Source organism: Pelodiscus sinensis, chromosome 5 (assembly GCF_049634645.1).
Source record: "Pelodiscus sinensis isolate JC-2024 chromosome 5, ASM4963464v1, whole genome shotgun sequence".
NCBI lineage: Eukaryota > Metazoa > Chordata > Testudines > Trionychidae > Pelodiscus > Pelodiscus sinensis.
The window spans coordinates 65,085,964-65,113,278 of NC_134715.1; the positions used below are offsets into that span (position 1 = coordinate 65,085,964).

The 27,315-nt window shown below is 40.5% G+C and overlaps 1 protein-coding gene and 1 long non-coding RNA gene across 5 annotated transcripts in view; one reads left to right on the forward strand and one right to left on the reverse strand.

Moving 5' to 3' along the window:
- The window catches only part of ANXA10 (annexin A10), a 65,640-nt gene extending 43,653 nt beyond the window's left edge, over positions 1 to 21,987 (forward strand). The window contains exons 4-12 of the mRNA XM_006111697.4: positions 4,499 to 4,612; positions 5,519 to 5,609; positions 6,250 to 6,329; positions 11,432 to 11,485; positions 11,613 to 11,706; positions 13,320 to 13,415; positions 14,345 to 14,403; positions 16,012 to 16,134; positions 21,832 to 21,987. Coding sequence (XP_006111759.1) covers positions 4,499 to 4,612; positions 5,519 to 5,609; positions 6,250 to 6,329; positions 11,432 to 11,485; positions 11,613 to 11,706; positions 13,320 to 13,415; positions 14,345 to 14,403; positions 16,012 to 16,134; positions 21,832 to 21,900 — 780 coding nt within the window. The 3' untranslated portion in view covers positions 21,901 to 21,987. The remainder of the gene's footprint in view (positions 1 to 4,498; positions 4,613 to 5,518; positions 5,610 to 6,249; positions 6,330 to 11,431; positions 11,486 to 11,612; positions 11,707 to 13,319; positions 13,416 to 14,344; positions 14,404 to 16,011; positions 16,135 to 21,831) is intronic.
- Positions 1 to 27,315, reverse strand: part of LOC112546253 (uncharacterized) — a 245,657-nt gene that overhangs the window by 215,222 nt on the left and 3,120 nt on the right. For 2 of the 4 annotated variants that reach the window (XR_012904209.1, XR_012904206.1), the window contains exon 3: positions 20,400 to 20,443. The exons of the other annotated variants lie outside the window; for them this stretch is intronic. This is a non-coding gene — a long non-coding RNA (uncharacterized LOC112546253). The remainder of the gene's footprint in view (positions 1 to 20,399; positions 20,444 to 27,315) is intronic. 4 annotated transcript variants of the gene reach the window in all.

A 27,315-nucleotide genomic window follows, 5' to 3' on the forward strand; every position in this document is an offset into this window, starting at 1 on the left:
GGTTTGCAGGGAGAGAAGGGACAGCTGATTTTGTTTGGATTTTTATAGTTTTAAACTAAATAGTGGGTTTTATGTTATAAATAAAAATGAATAAATAACTACAACTAAGACATAGCTCATCTCACCTTTTAAACTTCTGCTGTTCTGTTTACATTTAATTGAAAGTAGTAGCACATCAGTCTATCCATAAGAAGTTAATTCTATTAGTTAAGATATCATAATTGCTTTATGCTTTTTTTCACCATAGTATCAGAGTACTTCATAGTCTTTAATTTGACTATATTCACAACATCCCTGTGAAGTAGGGAAGTGTTGTTATCCCCCTTTACCAAAAGGAAAAAAAAATACAAACACTTATACAAACTCACTTAGAACATCTGTGATAGAACCTGGATCTCTTCAGTCTTAGGCTGCCTCCTTAACCAACAGGCTATCTTGCCTCTCTAGGAAAGTCTTTAGAAGCTGCCATTAAAGAGCTAGCTTCTGCCAACACTACTATACGGTTAAAGGAAATTCCCTCTTTAAGGGTATGTCTACATGGCAACACTATTTCAAAATAACTAGCGATATTCTGAAATAACTTAAGTCTGCGTCTACAAAGCAAGCAGTTATTTTGAAATAATGTCAAAATACTGTCAAGCTGAAGGACTTCTTACTCCAACTCCTGTTACCCTCAGGCTGTGTCTACACTGGCATGAATTTCCGGAAATGCTTAAAACGGAATACTATTCCGTTTTCAGTTTTTCCAGAAAAGGAGCGTCTACATTGGCAGGCTGCTTTTCCGGAAAAGCCCTTTTTCCGGAAAAGCGTCTGTGGCCAATGTAGACGCGCTTTTCCGGAAAAGAGCCCCGAATGCCATTTTCGCGATCGGGGCTTTTTTCCGGAAAAGACTACTGGGCTGTCTACACTGGCCCTTTTCCGGAACAGTGTTCCAGAATAAGGACTTATGCTCGAGCGGGAGCAGAATAGTTATTCCAGAATAGCAGCTGATTTTGTACAGTAGAGCATCGTTGCTTTTCCGGAAATTCAAGGGCCAGTGTAGACAGCTCACAGCTTATTCCAGAAAAGCGGCTGATTTTCCAGAATAAGTGGCCCAGTGTAGACACAGCCTCATTTGTACAAGGAATAAGAGAAGTCGGAGGAAGAGGGCTCTATTTCAAAATAAGTGCTATGTAGATACTCCCTATTTCAAAATAAGCTATTTCAAAATAAGGTAGGCAATTAATGTAGCTCAATTTATGTAACTTGTTTCAAATTAAGCCCACAGTGTAGAGGCACCTTAAGTCTAGTGAAAACTAGTGATCTCTGAAAGTGTATGTAGAAATAGTTGGTAATTGAGGTTAAATTATTTCTGCTGTACCAGTTATGTTTGGGGTTGAGATGACTGTTTAAAAAAATCAAATATGTTGTAGACACTATAACAAGTTTTAATTGTATTTTATTAAGAAACTGAGCTAATTGAATCAAAGTTCTCTCATCTCAAGTATGTGTACAGTCTACAGTCAAAACCCTATAAACAGCATTTCTGTTCATAAACTGCTGCTCTGACATTTTTCTGAATATTACCTGCAACTGAAACTATCATTTTAATAACATAAAATGTTTGGTGCATCAATCACTTTGTAGGTGCATCTTGCTAACCTTTCCAAAAGTCTTTATGCCTTTATGCTTTTATATAGTGATATGGAAATGAGGGTCAGGTATTAATTACTATTTGGTTGAGCTAGAAGGCAAAAATGCTAAGGATCTGCTTCTCCATATTCTCCCTTTCTCTTCCTCACCCCATCTCTCAGGCTTCTAGCTCTTTCTCCTGGGACATGTTCAGCTTTAATTTTTGTTTTGATTTTTAAAAATTCATCCTAACCAGCCACTGTATAGATATATTGACTTAACATGTTTAGACATCTGTCCTGATCAATTTTTAACATGTTCACTATTACGCTTTCAACTGGAACCTGTTTATGTTGATACGAATATGAATTACAATCTGGAAATGGGGCATACTTAAAGCAAAAAATGGATAAAAGCAAATGTTGAAGTTAAATGCCTTTTGTGTGATTCAGACATGTCCACAAATCTGAACATAAGAACATAAGAATGGCCATACTGGGTCAGACCAAAGGTTCATCCTGTCTAGTAACCTGTCTGTCGACAGTGGCCAATGCCAGGTGCCAGGAGACTCTTTCTCACAATTGCCCTTTAAGAATTTTTCATACAGACAATTGGAAAATGTTAAGAATGAAAATGGAGATTTGTATTTTCTTACTTTTCATTCTCTCATCATTCTTCTGTGGTTTTGATTTGCAGGGGGTAATTTTTAATTAGTCTCCATTTGTATTATTAATACATATTCCCACAAGTATACTTTCAGCAGTAAAATATCTTAATGAATTAATTTCAATTCAATGTGTGATTTAGTAGTTGTCAAATGTGTCTAATGCACGTTCAAGGAAGATTACATATTGCTTCTTCATCATAAATTCATTTTTAATTTGTATGTCTCCTTCATCATTGCTTCTGTTTACCAAAGTGATTATACTTAGATATCCTATAGTTATCTTTAATTATTCTCCTTCTGACAGATAGAGAGGCTTTTGAATTAACTGTGTTCATATTTTCAGTTATAATTTTCCCACCATCCCTAAGGATCCCTTAGTAACAAAAATCTTCACCAATGCACAAAGCATTTAAGTCAAGCTGCATTGAAAGAAACACTCTTAGTAGTTTTGGTTTAGTCCATCAAAAGCAGAGTTTCTATCTTGGAACTGAAATAAGATATACATTGGGGGGATTGACTGGTTTATGGGATTGGAATCCATTTGATCACTAATTCAAATCCAAGCTCTAGTCATTAGGACTCTGGGCCAGGTCCTCCAGGGCATTTAGACTCCCAACTTCCACTGATTTCAAGATTTAGGCACTATTGCAACCCACAGAACCCTCACTCAGTTGGAGGCAAAGATCACTGCCTATATGTAAAAACTCCCTACATGTCAAATCTTCTGCCATAGGCAGACATCTTGGCCTATCTCAGGCATAAATCCAAGTTTGATCCTCAGACTAGGAGGAAATAAATGATCTCCTGCCCATCTCATCTGCAAAGCCTGATCCAGTAGGAATAGTCTGAATAGAGCTGATTCTACATCAAAGAGCTGATCAGAGGAATAGGATGTTTCCTAGGCAACCATGTCCCATTTTGTATGTGTAATACTCATTGTTCCATCCTAAACAGAATACTTTGCATTTGTCCTTACTGAATTTCATCCTTTTTCCTCAGATCATTTCTCCAGTTTGTCTAGAAAATTTTGAATTATAATCCTATCCTCCAAAGCACTTGGAACTCCCTATCATCTTAGTATCATCTGCAAACTTTATAAGTAGTTTCAATGGGGAAGATTCTTAACTGAGGTTATGCCCCAAGAAGTATAACCATGGATATTTCACAATAGGCAGAAATGTTTTTATTTTCCAATGTATATCACAGCTCCATGTGCATTATTAAAATTAAAATTTGCTACTTAAAGCTTACCATAAGTATAATTAAATTTAACAGAACTGTATGCTGGTAGCCAAAAGAAAAAAAAATCCAGCAAATGTGATGAATGTAAGTGGACAAATTTACTAAATACAGTAAAACTCCAATAGTCCGGCATCCAATTGTACGGCACTCCTGATAGTCCGGCATCAAAATGGCAAGAACCTAGTGAGTGAGCTTTGGCAAAAAATGAGTCACAAGGCAACAGCGGCAGCAGCTGACCCGAGCGAAAAGGGTAAAAAAGGGTTAAAAAAACTAAAACATCACAGTATACTGTATACAGTATGTACAATAAAAATGGTTAAGAACACTTTATATACAGTATATAATGTATATAGTATATATAGAACCAGTTTATAGTACCTCCTGATAGACCGGCATATCCTATAATCCGGCACCACCGAGGTCCCAAAGGTTCTGGATTATTGGAAGTCTACTGTAATACTAATATTCACAAAGTGTAGAAGAGGAAGGTTGCTGGAGAATAGGAAAAATAAGCACAGATATATGACTAAAGGAATTTTGAAGGAAAGGTTTATTTTAATCAGAAAATGCTGATTTGTCAAAATAGAAATGAGGGTCTGGGTTCATAAATATTTGCATATGTTGAGGGAGAAAGTTTCAAAGCAGATTGAAGACCCTTTTAAAATTTTCTCTTTCCTTATCTGCATCAGTCTTTTCCATTTTGTAAACATTGGTGTTTTTTGCACCTAGGTTCTAATTAACCGGAAACCAAGCATTGCTATACTGTTTATCTTTCTTTATGTGACTTTGCTCATGTTACCAACGAAGATATACACAGGTTTGAGGAGAGTTTTTATTACTTTACTGTAGCCACAATTCAGCCTGCAGGACTCATCTTTTTATTAACAAATTGCTAGTTTTTATTGTTAATGCTTCCATTGATTAATAGTCCACTGCAAAGCATGAGTACTACAATAATCCTTTCTTTTTTTTCCCAAGGATTTGATTATGGACCTGAAAGAGAATCTCTCTCATCATTTCAAAGACGTTATGGTAGACCTGATGTATCCACCTGCATCCTATGATGCCCATGAGCTCTGGCACGCCATGAAGGTACTTGTATGACTGAAAAATACTTAGACTATTGCTCTTAGGCACTGCTTTCAGTAACTCCCTCAGCTTCATAGAGGATTTTACATAAAACTGAATGATAAACTGTTAAAAGGGAATTTCTCAGTTTAGTGAGAGAGAAGAAACATCCAATATTAGAAAAAACAACAACAAATGGTCTGGTAGCACTTTATAGACTAACAAAACATGTGGATGATATCACGAGCTTTCGTTGGCACAGCCCACTTCTTCAGATGACTGGAGTTATGAGTTTAGGATGTGCATACCCAAAATAAATAGGAGAGGGGAAGAGAAAGGGGGAGGGAAGAAAAAGGAAAGGGGAGTGGGAATAGAGAGCAGAGGGAATCAGTAAATATCTGAAGATTGGGTAATTAAAATGAAGCAGATAAGAATCAAAGTTAATAGATAGTATCCTTCTGAGCTGTTTGCATCTTCAATGGCTGTTAAGTTGGTAGTGTCCCAACCAACTTTCATCACGATTGAGTCCATTAGCATGTGAATTGAATTTGTGGATGAACTGTAATTCCAATGGGTATGTCTACACTACCCTCCTAATTCGAAATAGGAGGGTAATGTAGGCATACCAAAATTGCAAATGAAGCCCGGGATTTGAATTTCCCGGGCTTCATTTGCATAAGCGGGGAGCCGCCATTTTTAAATCCCCGCTAGTTTGAACCCCGTGTAGCGCGGCTACACGGGGCTCGAACTAGGTAATTCGAACTAGGAAGCCTAGTTCGAACTACCATTAATCCTCGTGAAATAAACCATGAACTTCTCTAACAGAGACTTGCATTCTTTCACTGTCCTTGACAAATATAATGCAGTGTACTGAAAATCATTATCTCTACAAGTAATGACCATACTTGTTTGAAATGTTTTTTCTTGCAGGGAGCAGACATGGAAGAGAACTGTCTAATTGATATATTAGCCTCAAGATCTAATGGGGAGATATTCCAAATGAAAGAAGCCTACTTAATGCGTATTATTTTATTTTATTTTATTTAAGTATTTGGTAGCAAGGATGCAATTCTGACATACAGGATTCTGTGATCTTCGAAATGTCTTTTAGCACATAGACTGTTATTTTTGAACTATAACTTTTGGAGGAAGATCAAAGAAAATGAGGGGTGGGTGGGTGTGTTTTGGAGGGGTTATTTGTATGTTCTCTATCTTAGAGCTATTTCAACAATCTTATGCTAATTGGGATCATAGGCCTGAATAGACAATCATTATTTAGATAACACCCTATTAAAGTTACTGATGTTCTTGCTAGCAGTGGGGACTACAGACCAGATTTTAAGCGTTTAGGTATCTAAAGATGCAGATAGGCACTTCATGGGATTTTCAAAAGTGCATAAGTAAGTGTGGTGAATTAGGTGCCTAAGCTGCTTGAACTCTTGTGAAAATCCCTTTTTAAAATCTGTCTCACATGATTAGTCCCATTTATTGCTAATTGCAGAATGAAAAGTGTTAAAAATTGACAAATGTCAATATACTGAATATATTTTTATTCTAGTTACTCACCGCTGTTTGAAAATCTTCTCTAACATATTCTGAGAATGTTTGTATGTTCTCCAAATTACATGTTTAAAACAAGTTTGTTGTGGTTTGCACTCCAGAATATAACAATGATCTTCAACAAGACATTTATTCTGAGACTTCGGGCCATTTCAGAGACACACTTATGAACCTTGCTCAGGTACTGTACAAACTAAAAATATGGGTTTTTTTATTTATCTTCTGATATTGTTCAAAGTTATTGTTCAAAGTAGGCTACAGTTAAAATTAATCCATGCTGAATATGGTTAAAAAGTTACATTTCTGAAGAAGTAGAAAAAAGGGAAAAAATTAAAATTTGAATTCCTTCATTCGCTCTCACTTTTTGAATGCAACAATAGGTCAATTGAGATTTTCATTAAATGAGAATCTAAAAATGCCTGCTTCTGAATCTGTGCTCAGAATAGAGACTATCTTCATATCCAAATAAGATTTTTTTCACAATTTCCATTTTTCTTCATTAATGTGGTGCACTATCCATAATACAGTTTGTATATCATAATACAGTTTGTATATAAAACTGGAGAAATATCTGATGCAAGAAATTACTAAACAGATCTTATATTCTTTCTGTTTTTTTTTTAAATGCATGTTCTTTGTGCTGAAGAAATCTGCCAAACAACATGGTGTTTACATTGTGATGGTACCTCGTGGAGTGTCAATTTTATTTACAAACTTCTTGATTTTGTAAAGAGTTTGAGTGCTTTTTCTTAAAATATGCTCAATTCTCACTGAATTAAGAAGTTCCCAGCCATTCCAAATTGGTACTCAACTCTTTACAGAATCAAACCTTAAAATATTATGCCATAAGACAAGGGGAAGAAGAGAAACAAGGACAATAAATAATGTTATCAGGAAGACACAGAGGAGAAAGATGCCTTCATGCTAGAGGCTACATTCATTTTGTTTGTGTTTTAGGAATTATTCCACCTTAAACTTCTAAATATGTTTAGCATTACAATTTTAAATCATGAACTTTTATAATTGGGTCAAAAGTAATAGATACATTGACAGAAATCTACATGTACTTTTGTACATGCTGAACATCTCTAAACTGGGACTCTCTGGTCTGGCAATATCCATTGTCCAAGAGGACCAAAGATGTTGCTGGACCAGACAGTCCTGATGGAGGGGCAGAGGCAGGAATTGGGCTGGCTGGAGGAGGACAGTCAGCCGGAACCCTGCCGCAGGAGTCCAGCTGAGCTGGCGGCAGGGTGGCTAGACTACCAGCAGACTCCAGGAGCCCCCGCAGTAGAGCAGCATTCAGCTGTGGTGAGGTTGGGAGCCCCAGTGGCAGGACTTCTGGCTGCAACAGCCGGTCTGGCAGAGGTGGGAACCCCAGGTCAGCCCTGGCAGGGCTTTGGTCAGTGATGGTGGGCTGGAAGCCCCAGTGACGGGACCATAGGCTGCTGCAGCAGTGCTGGTAGAACTGAGAGCTCAGCATTAAGGATGTTAAATTGCATTTAATCAGCTACTTGAGTAGTCAATGGAATTTCCATCAACTACCTGATTAGTCTATAACGGGGAAACTGCAGAGCCTCAGCAGGGTTAGCTGGCAGCCCCCATTGAGCCTCTACCTTTTACTACATTTAAAAAGCAAGGAATCAAAAGAAGACACTGAGCAGAGAACCCCAGACAGCACCTAATGCTCTGCAAAGGTAACCTGAGAGAGCCACTGGACAAGGCCCAGAGGAAGTCTGCTCAGATACATGAGCTAAGAGAGGCATGGAAATAAGCCCCACAGTTGCAGAGCACCTCCCTATCCAGCATCCTCGTCTTGATAGGGTAGATGATCACCTTGGCCAATGCCAGAAGCTGATGAGGAGGTCTCATGACTTTTTGGGGCCACAGATGGAGTGTGCATAAATAAGGAGGAGCAGAGAAAAGTGCCACCATAACCTTAGGAAACGGTTCTGGAGGAGCCAGAAAAGCAGCTGTAGGCTGGCACACCCACAATAGATGTACACCAGGGTCTCCTTCATGCCACAGAACGGGGAAGTGTCAGGAAGAAAGGTGAATCGTACCAAGTACACATCTATGCTCACAGTTCCATCTTATTGGAAGCTCCAGGAGGCAAGCGGGCACCTTGTGGGAGGAACCATGGACCCAAGATCCAAATGAGTACAGGGAGCAACTAAAGAATAACAGGGTTGGCAGTGGAGATCACAGGTTCAAAATTAGGGATCCTGAGGCAGACACGGAGAAGAGAACCCCAGACAGTGCACACGTCTCCTCAAAGCTGTCTAGGGAACCAATGGATGCAGTCCATAGGAACTCTGCCCTGATGTGTGAGACAAGGGAGGAATGACAGTAGGCCCCATGGTCACAGAGTAACTCCCTGACCAGCATGCTCCTGGTGCTGTAGATGGCTACTGTAACCAGAGCAGGAGGAAGCTGATGAAGAGGTCTCATTGACTTCATGGGGCCATGGATAGACTATGCATATTATGGAGCTTAAAAAGAGCTCTGGAGAACTTCCAACAGCACTGTTTCATACTGTACTTCTTTATAAGTGTCTAATTGTTACCTATATATAAATATTACTTTATATCTACTATATATTTGAGAAATTTTCTCTGTTTATCTTCTGTCTGTCTGGTCACAGACCCCTCCAAACAGTAATTTAGTGGCCTCTCCTAACAGTAAGTAAGCCACCAAATTTGGCTCTCATCATAACTTAAAGCAAGGTAAGGGTTTGGTTGTGCCAGGACAAAGGGATGTGCACTGAAAAGGATTGCTTCTCATAAAACCATACAGAAAAGAGATGGAATCACCAGGCAAGTAAAAAGGGCTGGCAGGAGGCATACACACACCCATCCAGAACTGCCCCAGCTGCAAGCCTCCCACTACCCATGTGCCCTTTAGTACAGGAGTGGGGGGGAGCTGAAGCTTCCCCCCTCCCCCCCCCCCCCCCCCCATGCATATGGGAACATTGCTGGCTATTTCCCTTCATCAGGAAGTGAGGGAAAAGCGCAAGTTTGCTGCATTCCTCACTATGGCTGGGGAACATGGGGCAGATGAACCTGGATCTGACCCAGCCACAGGACATTCAGCCCTCCCCCATCTGTGCCTGCTAGAGCTGCAGCAGCCATGGACAGACGCTTCTCACCATGCCTCAAGTTGCTGTGGTGAGAGTGGGCTGGGATAGTCCTCTCTCTCTGGGGCAGCCTGCATACTGAATCCTTCCTCCCCATCCCTAGCCAAGACTCCCACCTTTCAGCTACCATTTAAGGAGGGCAGAGGGCCGGAAGCTCCCTCCTCCCCTGATTCGTATGTTGCTATACAACACTGGGTAAATATTCTAGTATGTTAATAAAAAACAACTGTAGAAAAGTCAGATTTTACTAATAAAAAATTGTATTCTTTTTATACTTTCTTTTTTGAATAGTCTTGTAGAATAAACTGGATAATGTTATAGATTAAAATAGAAAATTAGATTCTTTCTACCTATTTCTATGTAACTTATAGAAATGAGGTCCTTCTGTTTGAACAGTTTCTATTATTTTTGAGTGTTTACTATATAGTCATATTGGTTTATACTCTATTAAATTTGTGGGCCTTGATCCCACAATTGATACAACACAGGCATTCATAATATGGGTCAATGGGACTCTTAGCAGCAGCAGCAATTCACCAAGTACCATAATTACAATACTGAGACCTCTAATACTTTTCCGGAAGGGAAAAGCCTATGTGCATCCCTCACAAATCAATGTGTAGTGGCAAATTCCTTCAGAGAGGCAGGCTTTTGGAAGGCTTATTATGTCCTAATTAATGTAATGTACTTGGATTGAATTATAATTATCCAGACGTTTAATATGACATGAAGAGCTGATTTATTTTCCCCCAGGTTTTGGCATAGGTAAAATACCATCATTTTCTGGAATTTAAATATAAGAACATTTATACAATTTGTAGGATTATCTGATCAAACAATGTCAAAAATAGTAATTTTAAAATGTAACTAGGGTTTTGAGTTTATGTAGAGTGCTTCTGCTCAATTTTTATTGTCCACTTGTCATATTTCTCCAGTTTCATGTATTCAATTATAGTCAATCCAGCATAATTTCCTTTAAGCAATTTATCTTGTCACTAAGAACTTCATTCTTTGTTCTGTTCATATTCTATGCAATTTAATTAAAATGTGAATTAGCATATTTCCCAGGCAAGAGTTAAATAGTGGTCATGCCAGTAGTTAGCAGACAATTTATAATTTTAATTCTTACTTTCACTTTTGTAGCAGAATGATTGTCAACTCCAAACTAAAGTAAATTGTTTCAAAAACATATCATTAAGGCAATGATTAAGTGCTGTCTGAGAATTATGACTCCTGCAACCTGGGCTTATTTGTATCCTTACACTGTAATTATGATTTTAAAGTTATTCTAAAATACTTTTCTTTTGTTACAACTAAATATATCTGATCACAACTAAATATATCTGATCTTAGTGAATATATTAAATCATATCTCCATGGTTAACAGAACTGCAAAGCCAAAAGAGTTATGGGAGAATCAGCTGAATTCTCTTTTGGCTCATATAATCTCAAAATTGTCAGACAACTTCTCAATCTTGAATTTTCATTATAGATGGTGATGATAATATGCAGTGTAAAACAAATTGATCACTATTTGATATTGCAATTTGAACAGTGAAAAAAAAAATGTGTTTTTTTCCTTTTGAAAAGTAGCAAATTTATATGAACATATCAGTGGACAATAAACTGGGAACACAAACATGTAATTTGTACATTTCCTACATCATAACCAGATATTATAACTTTATAAACAGGTATGTCATCTAGTAAAGACCCACTAATTCAAACTGAGAGGGTGCTCCTGTCAATGCTGATAGTCCAGTTCCTATGAGAATAAGAAAAGTTGAAGGGAGAGTGTGCTCCTATTGACCTCCCATTGTGTGAACAGCACCAAAATTCAATTTAAGATACTTGGACTCCAGTTACGTAATTAAGGAAGCTGGAGTTGCATATCTTAATTTGAATTTATCCCCTAGTGTAGACCTAGCCTCTGGGAATAGTCTTTGCAGAGATGCTATAGCAATTCCCAATGGCACCTCTAGAATATTTTAGGGCTATATAGACCAGCTCTATCACACACTGTTCTTGTGTAAAATGTTGGAATGGATATCTCAGTGAATGAGAAATAGTATTATATGAAGACCATCTCACTCTCTTGCTGACTTTATAGACTAGCTAATAGAGGGAAATGTTTTAATGTTTTACAGGGAACACGGGAGGAAGGGTATGCAGATCCTGCCATGGCTGCTCAGGATGCAATGGTAACAGCAATCAGCTATCAGTTTCTCAAAAATTACAAAAAACAAAAATGTGTCTATTTGAAAGTCTTGTTTTAAGGGGTTTGGGACCGATGATCTTTTGCACCTTGTTATTATTTTAATGCATTAGGTCCTATGGGAAGCATGTCAGCAGAAAACAGGGGAACACAAAAATATGCTGCAAATGATCCTATGTAACAAGAGTTACCAGCAGTTATGGATGGGTAATTATTGTCACTTATGAATCAAACTATTCAGTATTTGAATGTATAATGGAAAGGGAAACTATAGCTTCCAGAGAAAACAGGCATAATTGTTGAATAATTCAACACAGAAGTTGAATTCACAGACCAGTACTCAGGTTCCAAGCAGTCTGAAACAGGAGCCTAAGCCTGCATTCTTTGAACTCCCAAAACTCCAACTGAAGTTAATGGAAGTTTGTGGTGTACAAGAAATACAAACAAAGCTGAACCCAGTGTGGAATAGAGAGTCACAAAGGGTATGTCTGCATTGCATTCCTCCTTCGAGAGAGGAATACAAGTGCAGACAAACGAAATTGCAAATGAAGCACGGATTTTAATTTCCCGTGGTTCATTTGCATAATCATGGACGGCCACTTTTTCAAGAAAAAAAACGTGGTCCACACGGGATTATTTCAAAAAGAAACCCTTCCTTTGAAATAACCCTTAAGCCTCATTTTTTAAGGAGTAAGGGTAATTTCGAAGGAAGGGTTTCTTTCTAAAATAACCCTTTTTTTCTCTAAATACAGTATTCCGGAAAAGCAGCCAGCCACGATTATGCAAATGAAGCATGGGAAATTCAAATCTGCACTTCATTTGCAATTTCGTTTGTCTGCATTTGCATTCCTCTCTCAAAGGAGGAATGCAATGCAGGCATACCCAAAAATGCATCATAGAAAGAACAGTTTAAGATGATGGGCTCAGTCTGTAGCTGTACTACAGGAAATATGGGTGTAGGGCGTGCTGCCGCACCCCTGGCTTAAAATAACAACAACAAACACCAAATACATGGTTTCCATTGTCAGTGCCCCACTATAAAAATTGTTCTGGCATCCCTAAAGTTCACACTCAGTTCATCTGGTAGGAGAGAGTCAAAAGTGCATTGAAGCCACTTTTCCATTTTTCCCAGTGTTGGGGGGCATCCCAAGGCCAAATAACCCCTCTCCCTCCCAAAAGCCAACCAAACAAGTAGTAGCTGCTTAATAAAGTTGGTTGGAAAAGTTTTGATTAAACATATTTTTTCAAAACATTTTGCAGAAACGTCCATTTTGATATTTTCTGTAGGAAGGCTTCAGTGCAGACTCCCATTATGCATGTGTAGAAAGAGCAAGATGAATCGAAAACCTCACTGTCTCAATTTAAGAATGGACATATAGACACAGATGCATTTTGTGAAAATGTTCAAAAGGTTTTAGCTTTGTTTCAGTGTGCAATGAAAAAAAATCTCAAAATGGAATTGTTATTCTCCAGAGACACATTTATAGCATAAAGGTTGCTGTTGATCTAACTTACTTCAGATTGTACTTCAGATGCTTTCCTGGAGGTTGTTACAACAACAGGAATAAGCAAGAACATACTCCTAACCCCAGTCCATCTCATAGGGGATAGGGTTAGCAAACACTTGACTATACTCCTCCCATGCCAAGAAATTGCCAGTTGTCCTTCTAAGGCAGCTCTCCAGATGTTTTGTTCTGAGTATTGAATTGAGACTCTGTCACAATCTATTTCAGATTAAGTTTCACCTTGAAGTCTCAAAAGTAAATAGTAATAAAACTACTGGGAATAGTTTAAGTAAACATATATTCATTTCTTTCAAGTTTTTCAGGAGTTCCAGAATGTCTCTGGACAAGATATAGTGGATGCTATTAATGAATGTTATGATGGATACTTGCAAGAACTACTGGTAGCAATAGGTAAAATTAGTTTAAACCAATAATAATTTCTTAATACAGTATGGTATATCTGGTCCATTACAAGTTGCAAATATAAGCTTTTTGTGTTATTTTCCCCACTAGTTTATTTTCATATTGTTGCAGAAATTTTGAACATTTGGAAGAAAATCACCCAACAAATCCAAGGCTATAAACAACAAGAAGCATTTGAATTGTGTCGTAGGTCCAGGCTAAAAGTAAAAATGTGAATCACTAGATTAGGGCTGAGGAGAACTGGATTCTGCTTCTAGTTTTGCTATGTGATCATGGGCAAGTCTATTGGACACTGATCCTGCTCACACTGACACAAAAAGGCAAAACTGCCTGAACTTCAGTGTTTAGGATCAAGCTCCTAAGTTCTCTGTGTCTCGGTTTCCCCATCTGTAAAATAATGACAATCAAGGGTGACACTTATTGAAGGCTGTGAGAGGCTAAGTTTCCTCCAACTTCTGTTACTGCTTCCCATCATGGCCTGGGGCTGGCCCTGGGTGGAACTCAGAGCTCATCAAGGAAGCTGGGGCTTTGGAGCAGTTCAGATTGGCAGTCTTGTGGACTAGAGGTGGCTCAGACATTCAGGCTGGAGTTCAGGGTGGTTGGGTGAGCCAGCTGGGGTCCATCCAATGGTGGTGGAGGACTCAAGGTTCCTACGGACCTGGCAAACAACAGCAGGGGAGAACAGAATGGGGGATAGGGCCTTGGCAGAAAGAAAGGGGCAGAGGGCTAACTTCAGTGAATGGGGGCAGTGGATCACATATCACCTGTGTACAATATTTCCCTATCTAGTGACAGGAAAAGCAACTGAACATACTTTCAGGCATCTAAAATATTTATAAGCATATATCATAAATATGCTAAACAGTTTCTGGAAGGCTTTAATATTTCTTCTTTTCTCCATAATATATCTTTCCTAGTTCTTTGTGTTCGAGATAAGCCTTCCTATTTTGCGTATAGGCTCTACAATGCAATCCATGTAAGTAACACTATTCTTTCATAAGTTTTAAAGAACAGTTTTACTATTTCTATTTTGAATGATTTAGCTCATTTACTTTAAAGGGGTTTGAATTTTGATCACTTCCACTATCAATTTCAAAGCTATAGTGCTTGAGCAATGCCGAGTTTTTCCTGTGAAAACAGAAGTTTCACTTTTAAATTCTTTTAACACTACTTGTTCTGTAACTGCATTGACTTTTTGAAAACTGAAAACCATCATTTTGTAAGGACTGCATCTCCCCCTGGTGTGCAAAACTCAAAGCACACTTTTATTGTATGCTGGTGATGTACATTCATACAAATTCATATAAAGTATTCATAAAAAATTACAATGTTCAGAATCTGAATATTTCCTATTGTTTCAAATTTAAAATTAATTACATTGTCACAAATTTGTTATACTAAACCAGGATTATTTTTGAGGGAAGTGTAGCATTTTGTAATTATTTCTTCTTTTCAAAATCAGATTTTATTTTTGAGGAAATACATTACATAACTTTTCAGAAAATTGAAAATAAATTTATAGTAAACTTCTTAGTTTCACGCTAGTGCTAGTGATTGGTGTCAATGACATGCTTTATTTGATGACATGTTGCTAGTACCAGGAATTTTAAAGAATATTCAATTCCAGAATGCATCAGTCAATCAGACTGTGTCAAACTTTTGTCAGATATCTCTTTAGAATATTGCATAATTAGCATCAGTTTGGTAAGAAAGATCCTAATATTTAGAACTATGGTTTGCATAAAATCTACAATGGGTTGTTAGAAAGGTTTTAGTGCACCCACTAGTAGTGTATCCTACTTTATTCTAGTGCATTCTAGTGTGAATAACTAACTCAAACTGCCATCTTTAAATAGGGCAATATTTGTAAGTAAATATTTCCCCTGCAACCTTCAATGAAAAACTATTTGGATTAATGTTACTTTCCACTAGATGTCACCATTCCTCCAGAAGTATCCTGAAGAAGTGTTATGTGTAAGCTTAAAAGCTCACCAATCGAAACTGGTGCAATAAAATATACTACCTCACCCATTTTCTCACCAGAGATCCTCCATGAAGAATCTATCTGAGAAACTGAACAGCTCATGTGATTCATGGTTGGCTACAAAGCATAAGAGTTTTAAACCTTTGGTTAGAATCAGATGGTTGATCAGCAACCTGTGTGAAAAAGGATGGTGGTCTTAGTCCAGTCTAAAGTGGGCAAATTACACATCATAAAAAGCAACCTCCCCACCTGGCATTCTTGTTGGCAGTCCACACAAAAAAGGCTAGTGACTGAGGCCTGGATTCAGCAAAGCACTTAAGCACATGTTTTAAAAAAGTAGGGCATACTTTTCATTAATAAGAAAAATTTGATATGGTGTGTAAAGTACAGATTTTGTTATCTCTGTTACACAGTAATATGAAATATACTGTTCTTACATGGGAAAGCTCAGTACAGTAAAATCTCTGTATACTTCATACTTCTCTCAAAGCCAAAATACATATCTTGATGGCCTAATTAATTTGTTCATCTGCACATAATATTAACATATTTAGATAGCCAGACTCAGCCAAGTTTCTCCATATTTTTCTCCTCTTTTAGGAGTTTGGTTTCCATAATAAAACTATTATCAGGATTCTGATTTCCAGAAGTGAAATAGATCTGATGAATATAAGACAACGATACAAAGAGAGATACGGGAAGTCTCTGTTTCATGATATCAAAGTGAGTTTTTATATACTTTTGCATGTATACATTATTTAGAGAGCTTTAACAAGGTTAAGTTAATTCCGAATCCTAATTTAACCATTGCATGAAAATGCAAAAAATATGCTGCCTCAACTCACGTTGCATTAGTGTCTATGACTACTTTTCAGTAAAGGAACAAAAAGTATGGGATAATACTTTCCATTAAATTCTAATCTCATTCTCATGTTAGAAACTTGATTCTGTCCCCCTGGTAGCATGAAGACGACAGAACTGCATGCAAGGGGAATACTTTGCATAAAGATGTTCCTCTGCCTGTGTAGAACTTGTGGAACACCTTAATGTGAGTTTGTGCCCAGACTCACTGGAGATGAAAGTGGTTAGGCCAGAGCATCCTCTGCTCTGGTTAGTCTGGGCTGTGGAGCAACCCACAGGTGGTTACACAAGGTTACTGAAGTGATGTAAATGACCTTTCCAGTTGCCTGTGCTATATATCTTTTGTTGATCATGTGGTAAATCTAATCTTGCTTTAAAATATTCAGGTGTTTTTACCACATCCACTATGAAGCACAGTAGCAGAACCATGCATTATTTGAGTATATTTAAAATGCATGTGTATTATTTAGCCTCATCAATCCACCCACAAACAATGATTCACCATCCCTAAGGCCCTCTCCATGCCATATAGCACTCTTCCATTATATAGTAAAACTCCAATAGTCTGGCATCCAATAGTCTGGCACTCCTGATAGTCCGGCATCAAAATGACAAGAGCCTCGTGAGTGAGCTTCGGCAAAAAATGAGTCACAAGGTAACAGCAGCAGCAGCTGAACAGAACAAAAAGGGTAAAAAAGACTTAAAAAAACTAAAACATTACAGTATACTGTATACAGTATGTACAATAAAAAAGGTTAAGAACACTTTATATACAGTATATACAGGCAGTCCCCGGGTTACGTACAAGATAGGGACTATACGTTTGTTCTTAAGTTGAATCTGTATGTAAGTCAGAACTGGCGTCCAGATTCAGCCGCTGCTGAAACTGACCGCCAGTTCTGACTTACATACAGAATCAACTTAAGAACCCCAGGCGTCCCCAAGTCAGCTGCTGCTGAAACTGATCAGCAGCTGATTCCAGGAAGCCCAGGGCAGAGCAACTCTGCCTCAGGCTTCCTGTAGTCAGCGTTGGTCAGTTTCAGCAGAAGCTGATTTGGGGACGCCTGGGGCAGAGCAGCTGGGGTGCTGCTGGCTGCTGGGGTGAGCCTGGGGCAGAGCAGCTGGGGTGCTTTGCAAAGCCTCGGGGAAGCCAGCAGCGGAGCAGCCCAGGCGCGCCTGGGCTGCCTCGCTGCCCGAGCCCCCCCGCGACTTTGCTCCGCGTCTTCCTGGTCTGCAGACCAGGGAGACGCGGAGAAAGCCCCGGAGTACACGGGCGGCAGGACAGCGAGGTCCCGCAGTCCGTGTCCTCCGGGGAGCCCCGTTCGTAACTGCGGATCCGACGTAAGTCGGGGACTGCCTGTAATGTATACAGTATATACATAACCATCTTATAGTACTTCCTAATAGTCCAGCATATTTGATAATCCGGCACCACCTAGGTCCCATAGGTTCCGGATTATCGGAAGTCTACTGTACTAATTAAAGCTGATCTTGCAATCAGTTTTTCCTTGATCAGCATGGATTTGGTTTAATCTTTAACCTTATAAACTTATTGTTATGGAGCTACATTTTCACTTTCTAGTAGGGATGTTAGAGTATGAACAACTAACTGTTAAACTGATGTTTATGGGTTAACAGTATCAGCTGTCAGCCCCTTTCTCAGGGAGGCTTTGCTGCAGGCTGTGCAGTACAAAGCTAACTAACTGTGTAACTGCTGGTCTTGTCAGTAATTACATGGTTACCATATTATGATTTTTAACATTTCTACTTCCTAGTGCATCTTTTTCCTCTATAAACAAAGTCTTACATTACTGGCACTCAGTACCAGTATGAGATTACTGGGGAAAATTATAATAAACATTTATAATGAATCTGATGCCAGTCTGACTGAAGTTTTGCCATTAACCTGTATAAGAGGAGCAGAATTCTGTGCCTGCAAGGTCTGGTCCCTTATTTTATTTTTGGATATTTTCTTGAAAATACAGTCAGCCAAATTTTTATTTGATTTACAGTAGAACTGTCAAGTGATTGAAAATTTAACCATGATTAACTGCATGATTAAAATACTTAATCATGATTAATTGTATAAACAATCACATTGTTAAACAATAATAGAATTAGAATACCATTCATTTAATATTTTGGATGTTTTCTACATTTTCAAATATTCTGATTTCAATTACAACACAAAATACAAAGAGTACAACGCTAACTTTATTTTTTACTAGCAGAAATACCACGCGTTGCCCGGTGAAAATATAGTAAAAGGTGTGATGAATGAACTACATCAATGACATTAACATAGCATATTTTATTGGAAAGACTTTTCTCTTATATATCACTTTAAGAAATGAACATAGCTAGTGATGTGCTTACAAAATGACAAATCCCATAGGATCTCTTTTCTCAATCCCCACAAATCAGGAAGGCCCATCTTCCCTTAGACTCTATGCAAACCAATGCCTGCAGCCTCCTTGCCAGAAGCCCTGAGAAATGGAAGGGATGTCTCCTGGGCTCTACAGCAGCAGAAAATCACTGCTCCCCAAGTAGGCACTTCCCAAGTGCCTTCAGTGCACGCTCCATAGGGCAACCTGAATGGACTTCCTAGCGGTTGCATTGATCAGACAAAGTGAAAGACCTTCATACTAGGTGCATTGAGTGATATCTAGATGATCAGAACATGCAGCACCTGAATATACCTGTTCTAATGAGAATAGGCTGTTCTGAGTACTGTGCCCTCCTCAGGCTCCACAGTTCTCAAAACCTTGTCCTCCTACCCACCTTCTCTTTGTACTGTGAGCTGAATCCTGCAAAGTGTATAATGCCCGTGGTACTTGCTGATAATGCACACAGCCCTGCCAGGAGAACGCACAAAGCCCAAATAAGGGCGAGTGGTGGGATGGCTCATTTGGTTGTGGGGGGAGGGAAGCAACTTTAATTTCCAAAAGGGGTTCAGTCGGAGCCCAGCTGCGTGACGATGTTGAGAGGCTGTGATAGTTGGAGGCTTCTTCCAGCCACAATTAGCAAGGCTAGACCCCAGACAGCAACAGCTACATTTGGGTCTGTCCTGGGAACCTGCTGGTGCCCTAGTTGTAGGGGAGGTTGCTGATTCTCTGCCCCACTGCAGCCTGTCCCCCATGGGCTTTCCCTTGATGGTGCTGTAGGTGCCCACATGCTTTATCCTGTTGGATCTTGTAGTTACAGTTTATGTGACATGCTTAAAAGAAGAGTCCAGCAAATGCCTATGATCAGGCGCTACTAAAAGCTAATTAGCAGTGGACCCAATTGGGATTCGGCGGGAACCAATTTTGAGATAAAACCAATCCAGTGATTTAAGTTAAGAAATCAGGAGTATCCGTGCAAAATATTGTGTTTCTAGATCTTACCGTTTTGGAGATCTTTCAGAATTACCTGTGGTCTCAATTGGGGCTCTGGGAGAACCGGAGGAACCAATTTCGAGATATAACCAATTCAGTTATTTAAGTTAGGAAACCAGTAGTATCCATGCAAAATTTGGTGTTTCTAGCTCTTACCGTTTCGGAGATCTTTCAGAATTATCAGTGGTCCCAATTGAGGCTCCAAGGGAACCAGGGGAACTGATTTCAAAATATAACCAATCCAGTTATTTAAGTTAGGAAATGAGTAGTATCCATGCCAAATTTGGTGTTTTTAGCTCTTACTATTTTGGAGATCTTCTGTTTTGGAGATCTTTTGGAATTATCAGTGGGCCCAGTTGGGGCTCTGAGAAAACCGGGGGAACCAATTTTGAGATATAACCAATCCAGTTATTTAAGTTAGGAAATCAGTAGTATCCATGCAAAATTTGGTGTTTCTAGCTCTTACCGTTTCGGAGATCTTTTGGGACAAACAAACAAACTTTCAGAAATATTTATAAGATTACAAATATTTGTGCTGTAAAAACCAAAAGATGTAGTATTGCTCAAATCTCCTCATACCAGTACTGAAAGGCAATCTCTTTATCAGTAAAGTTGAACTTACAAATGTAGAATTAGGTAGAAAAGAAACTGCATTAAAAAAACTACAACAATGTGAAACTTTAGAGCTTAAAAGACCACTCACATCTAGTGCTTGTTTAGCCAGACACTCAGACAAACAAGTTTGTTTACCTTTGCTGGAGATAATGTTGCCTGCTTCTTGCTTACAATGTCACCTAAAAGTGAAAACAGACATTTGTATGACAATGCTGTAGCTGGTGTTGCAAATATTTACACGGCAGATGTGCTAAAGATTCAGAGGTCTCTTCATGGTTCAGCCACCGTTCTAGAGGACATGCATCCATGTTGATGAAAGTTCTGCCCAATAATGATCCAAATCTGTGCAGACTTTCATGCTTGTAGCATATTCACTTAACAGCTGAGTCAGATTTTCTATTTTGGTGGTTCGTATTCTGTAGTTTAAAACGTCTGAAAGCATGCTCCACACTTTATCCTTCTTAGATTTTGGAAGGCACTTCAGTTTGTTAAACCTTGGGTCAGGTGCTGTAACTAGCTTTAGAAATCTCACATTGGTACCTTCTCTGCATTTTATGAAATCTAAAGTGAAAGAGTTCTTAAATCAAACAACATGTGCTGGGTCATCATCAAAGACTGCCACAGCACAAAATATATGCTAGCATGCTGTAATACAGAGCAGGAGACATACTACTCTCCCCCAATAAGTTCAGTCAAAATTTAATTAACACTTTTTTTAATTAGGGTCATCAGCATGGAAGCATGTCCTATGGAACATGAAAGGGCAAACAAATGTTTAGCATATTTGGCATGTAAATACCTTGCAACGCTGTCTACAAAAATGCATGTGAACACCTGTTCTTACTTTCAGGTGGCATTGTAAATAAGAAGCTAGCAGCATTATCTCCTGTAAATGTACTTGTTTGTCTTTGTGACTAGCTAACCAGGAAGTAGGACTGAGTGGACTTGTAGACTCTAAAGTTGTACATTGTTTTGGTTTCAAGTGCAGTTATGTAACAAAATAACCTACATTTGTAAGTTCAGTTTCACAATTATTGCATTATGATATTTGTATTAAGTAAACTGAAATATACTGCAGGTTGTACCTCCCTTAATTGGGACTCTCTGGTCAGGCAACATCCATGGTCCAGCATTACCAGGGATGTTCCTGGACCACAGAGCCCAGATATAGAGAGGTTGAACCATGGGGCAGAAGCATTGTGGGGATGGAAGCAATGACTCAGCTGGGAGCCCCATGTGGCAGAGGAGTTGGCAGTACAGCAAAGAGTTCTGCCCTCTGTAGCTGGGAGGTAGCAGGGGTCAGCAGCAGCTGACCGATTATGGTCTGGGGGTGGGAAAGCCCAGAAGAATTCTGGCCTCACCCCTTCCGGATTAGGCCCCATCCCTTCTGGCCTGGCCAAAAATTATTGCCCACCCTTGCCTAGAATCTTTATGAAGCATTGATAGTCCTGTGCAAACTTTTCAAATGTCCTCTAGTCTCTAATGCACAAAAATGGTTTTCTGAGAGATGGAGTGGTAGGGAAATGGAAGAGGAAAATTATCACAAAAAAAATTCTTTCCTTTGCAGCATTTTGCTTCAGGACATTATGAGACAGCTTTACTTGCCATCTGTGCTGGTGATGCTGAAGATTATTAAAGGAAGAAGATAATTAATTTAGAAAGCTATATGAATCCATTTTAGTAGAAATCCAAGGCATGCATATTTTTCTGTAACAATCGATTAATCCTGCGCTATATAAAAAGTGGACCAATCAATGCTAGCTATTATCTACTTTTAAATCTTTTTTGAAAACAAGACATGTACAAACTTGTCTGATGAGGAAAGTGATTTTCCCAAACTTGTGAAGAAATTCTGTTGCTGTGAACTGCATTATGTAATGTAAAATGAATACAATTCTATTGAACTAAATTTATGCATACTATTTTGCTTTATGATGGGGATTACAGACTCCACACTAAGGTTAAGGGAATGATGAAACAGTATTGGAACAAGAAGACCCTGTGCCTCTGCAGCTGCAAAGCATGCTTCAAATGGAGGACCTGTTTAAAAGATGACATTGATACTCAGAGAGAGGGAAAGAGTGGAGAGGATGTCTGCAAAAGAGAAGCAAACAAGCCAGTTTGTAGCACTAGCTTCCGGAACAAAGGGCGATTCACATGGAAATGGTGGACTATGGATAAGATTAGAGTGGGGAAGACCTGACTGTGAGGCCAGGGTACTGACTGCTTTTCTCTCCTCTTCCCCCTTACAAGGGGGAATAGCTGAACATTGAAAAGTGAGCTTAGAAGACCCCAAATGACCATTTGAATGGTAGAGACTTTATGAAGAATCCTCTGCTGGAATGAAAGCAGTTTGAGACCATGCCTAAAACTGAAGAGAACTGGGGAGCTGGTCTGGTGTCCCTGCAATAAGGAACTGAGACGCTCTTCACCCTTTCACCTTTGGATAGGGTGGCCAGATGCTCTCCCAAAAAATACCTAACATGCGGGCTTAAAAATTTTTGTCGGGCATATGACCACAGGAGGTGCCACAAGGCTTGTGTCCAGTGCCCAGCTGGAAAAACAGAAAATACCAGACATTACATGTGTCTGCTATTTTCTGAATTTTTTTTACCGGACAGAGGGCACAAAAACCTCAAGTAATCCACCTCCTCTTGCCCATTCCCAGCATCTGGCAAACAGAGACCAGGGACACTTCACTGCTCAACTTTGCAGGATATTGGGATGTCTGTCAAAGCACCCTGGGATGAAGTGCGGGATTGAGGGGGGCTCACAGGGGAAGGCTGTGAGGAGGCAGGTGGGGGGGGGGGTCGGGGGCTTTCAGGGGCAGTTGTGGGGTCTCCGAGAGGGGAGGGCTTACAGGAGCTGCCTGCCCAGGGTGAGGACCCAGCACCCACACGTGCCAAGTGTCTCTGACCTCTCATGGTGCTCCAGGCGCGGCTACCGGGTCAGTGCGCGGGGTGGGTGGCATCACGGGGGTGGGGCAGCCACAGTAGGTACTCCCTCTAGTTGCTAGCAGAAGCTGGGCGGGGGTGGGTAGAGTGGCTGGGAGCCCCAGCCATTCCCCCCGCCCGGCTTCTGCATGCGACCAAAGGCTCCCAGCGCCAATTGTGACCCCGCCTCCCAGCTGGGAGTCTCTGGTTGCGATCAAAAGCCGGGTGGGGAGAGTGGCTGGGACTCCCAGTCACTCCCCCGCCCCGGCGGAAATTCATAAAATACCAGACATTGCACATATCCAGTATTTTCTGAATTTTTTTACCGGAGAGAGAGCACAAATACTGGACTGTCCGGTAGAAAACCGGACACCTGGCAACCCCACCTTTGGGCCTTGAGCCAGGAACTGGTGGAAAGGGAGAGCCTATGCCCCCTACTCTTTTTTTCCCTTCCCTTTTATGAAACCAGGAGAACCTGAAAAACATGTGGGCTATATCTACACTGGCGGGTTGTTGTGCCAGAAATATGCAAATGAGGCTAAGTGTGGAATATCGCCAAGCCTCAATTGCATACCTAATGAGCCGCCATTTTGCAGAAGAGGCTCTTGTGCTGGAAGGAAGGTATACACTGCCCCTTCTTGCTCAAGAAAAACCCTCTTGCGCAATGCCCTTATTCCTGAAAATAATCAGCATAGCGGCATTGGGCAAGAGGGTTTTTCTTGCACAAGAAGGGGCAATGTAGATGCTCCTTCCGGCGCAAGAGCCTCTTCCGCAAAAATGGTGGCTCATTAGCTATGCAAATGAGGCATGGCCATATTCCACACTTAGCCTCATTTGCATATTTCTTGCATAACAACCAGCCAGTGTAGACATAGCCTGGGAGATGGATAACTGACTGTAACTTGGCCACCAACCTTTCAGCTAAAGCAGTGCCTCGCAACACTAAAGCCAAATAATATGGATAGCCTTTGAAGAGACATATCATACTCCTTGAAATCTGGGGAACACACATTATTCTCTTTACCGTAAGAGATATGGTTTCTCTTATCTGTTTTTCATCTGACTTTTTTTCATATCCCAGCTTTTATGCTTTCTAGAATTATTACTTGGGTTTTAATGGCTTCTGGCATCAGTCAGTCATTCAGCAAAAGGAACATCTCTCTCTTCTTCCTTTCTCCAAACAGACACCAAACAAATAAATTTATTTTAATTTGAAAGTAAACAAAAAAAATAGAATTCAAGGTACCATATTTTGTTCTTGATCTGTTCAGTTTAATATCAGTGGGATTTACACCAAGGTATAGCCATAGGAAAATAAAACAGCGGTTTTAATTTTGTATCCTATTTACAGCCTGTCATTTAAATGGATAAATAGTATATAAATACGTTGAATATATGTATCTTGATAGCATGTCCCTCACTGTAGTATATGATTAGAAGATATGCAAATGAACAACAGATATTTGGCATACCCAAATGACAGTGTAATGATCATAAACAGAATAGGTCACAACACCAATGGGCCTATTTTGCCAGGGGCATCAATGTGACTTTTTGTACAGTAAGGTACTATTCAACAAGAATATGGGTGGAATAATCTGAACATAAATCCCTTTGGACACAGCTCAGAAAAGCACTTATGCATGAATAATTCATTAATCATACGTGCTTAAGTGCTTTGCTGAATCAGGGCCAATGCATTGAACACTGAAATGGTAAATTGTCCTTTTTTGCTTTCTACTTATTATTTTTACAGCTTGTTATTCCCTCTGGACTTTATCATTCCAACATTTGCATCATTATGAGTCAATACATTAAGCAATACCAGGTATATCTGAAGGAAGACAGTTAAAGAAAAATTAATTTCATATTGATTTTAAATAAATATTTTGTAAACCTGCATGATGTATTCTAAACTGGGAAACTGGAGGAACAAAATGTAGAACAACAATAGTCCACTATCTTTTTTTGAATGGTAGAAAAGTTGCACTGATTTCTAAATGGATTAAAATATAGGTCCGCATTTTCCCCAGGGAGGGGCGCCACAACTCGCGCCAGAGGCTACAGGTGCCGCGGGGGGCAGAATGGGTGCATGGAGGGCAGAGGAGGGGCAGAGGGGAAGGAAGAGGGTCACTTATGTAACCTCGTGGGCGGGAGGGGGGCGAGTCCAGGACGGCGCTGGAGGTCGCAGGTGGCGGGCACGGGCACAGGCCCTAGGGTGCGTCGGCCCCTGCAGCGCAGGGCGATGGGTTACTTTTTGATTTTTACAGCTTGAGCTCAAGCCCGATCGGGTCCAGAAGTACCTTAAAACCTTCTCCTGAATGAAAGGTTATCCCATGCAAAGTTTGGTTGCGGTAGCTCTTATAGTGTCCAAGTTACTAGCACACAAAACTTACAAATATTCTCCTTAATATATTAGATACTAGATGGAATGGAGTTAACCGGCATTGCTCGGTCCCGTTCCCTGCCATTTCCCCCTCTCTCCCTGCCAGCCCTGCTTCCTGCTGGCCAGTCCTCCTCCTCCCGATCTCCCCTGGCTAGCCCCGCTCCTGTCGGCTGCACCCTCACCCCCATCTCCCCTGACGAGCCCCACTGCCCCCAGCCGCCAGCTCTGCTTCCCGGCCCTCCGCCCCTTCCTCCCAGTCAGCCCCGCTCCCCTCCCAGCCGGTTCCTCCCCCCGCCTGGCCCCGATCAAGTGTGTCAGGGTTTGTTTGTTTTTTTAAGACTACCTGGTAACTGTAGCCGCAGGGGGCAGGGCGGGTGCCGAAACTGTTGTGCGCATGGGGGTAGGGTAAGTCTCGGATGGTGCTGGAGGCCGCAGGTGGCAGCCATGTGACCTAGGGTGGGTGAGGCTGTCCCTGCAGCGCAGCATGGCAGGTTATTTTTTATTTTTACAGGTTGAGATCGGTCCCAATGGGGTCCTAAAGTACCTTAAAACCTTCTCCTGGAGGAAAGGTTATTTCATGGAAAGTTTGGTTGTGGTAGGTCTTACAGTGTCCAAGTTATTAGAGCACAAACATTCTCCTTTATATATTAGATACATTATTTTAAACTTTTTGGTGCCAGTGCAGTCTTTTTGTTGTGTTTATATAGCACCTCATACAGGCTCAACCTTTCTAGACCCACTCTCTAGTCTGGCTACCTCTACGGTACTGCATGATTTTAGTTAGCCGGACATCCACATGGGCATGCCCAACTTTCTCAGAGTCTCATAAAATGTGTTTACTGCCACTAGTCCTGGCTCTCAGTATTCTGTGCTGTTATTTAGCTCTAATTTACCCCAAATGTCTTCTAAAGCGTAGTAAGCAGTGAAAGTGTTGGTAATGCTGCTAGACAATATTGGCCTCCTGTGATGGGGCAAATTCTCTGGTTTGGCACTTGTCTGGTCCTGAGGGTGCTGAACTAGAGAAGTTCAACCTGTACAATAGGTCCTGGTCCACAAGCAAAGGCTGTGGGTGCTCTGTTAAAATAAATAATCCCTGTATCTGTACAAATTTACTAACAGAACAGAAACTGACTACATAATGTTGCTGAAATGTTAATACTTAGTTAACGTGGACCAAAATTTGCATTTACAAAACTGGAAGCTATATGAAATAAGGTCCCTTATGTGACAAATTTTAATACAGGTTCCACAACCCTGGTTTGGCAGCCTTGGGACTGACTGGTCCCAAAGCAGGAAGTCTGTCAGACAAGGGGACGTCAATTCTGCCCCTCTGCTGATGGACTCCAGACTGTTCGGGGGTCTGTCAGCAGACATGGCTAGACTGCCCTTCCCCAGGCCATCTGGCTCCTGACTCTGCAGCCAACCCCAGCTGCCTCTAGATTCCACCACAGCCTGCCAAGGTTCTGCTACCACCCTGGGGCCACTGGGCCTCCACTGCCCCCAGACACTGCTGCCACAGCTCCACTGCCCCCAGAGGTGCCAAGACTCTGCTGCCACCAGGGCTCTGCCTCTCCCAGGCTTCGCAACCACTGAGTTCCACTGTCCCAAGGCTCTGCTGTAGCTCCACTGTCCTTGGGCTTCACCGCCCCCGGAGCTCTGCCTCCCCTGGGCTGCATTATAACCTCTAGGGTCAACCCCAGGCTCTACTGCCAGTGGGCTCTGCTGCCCCCAA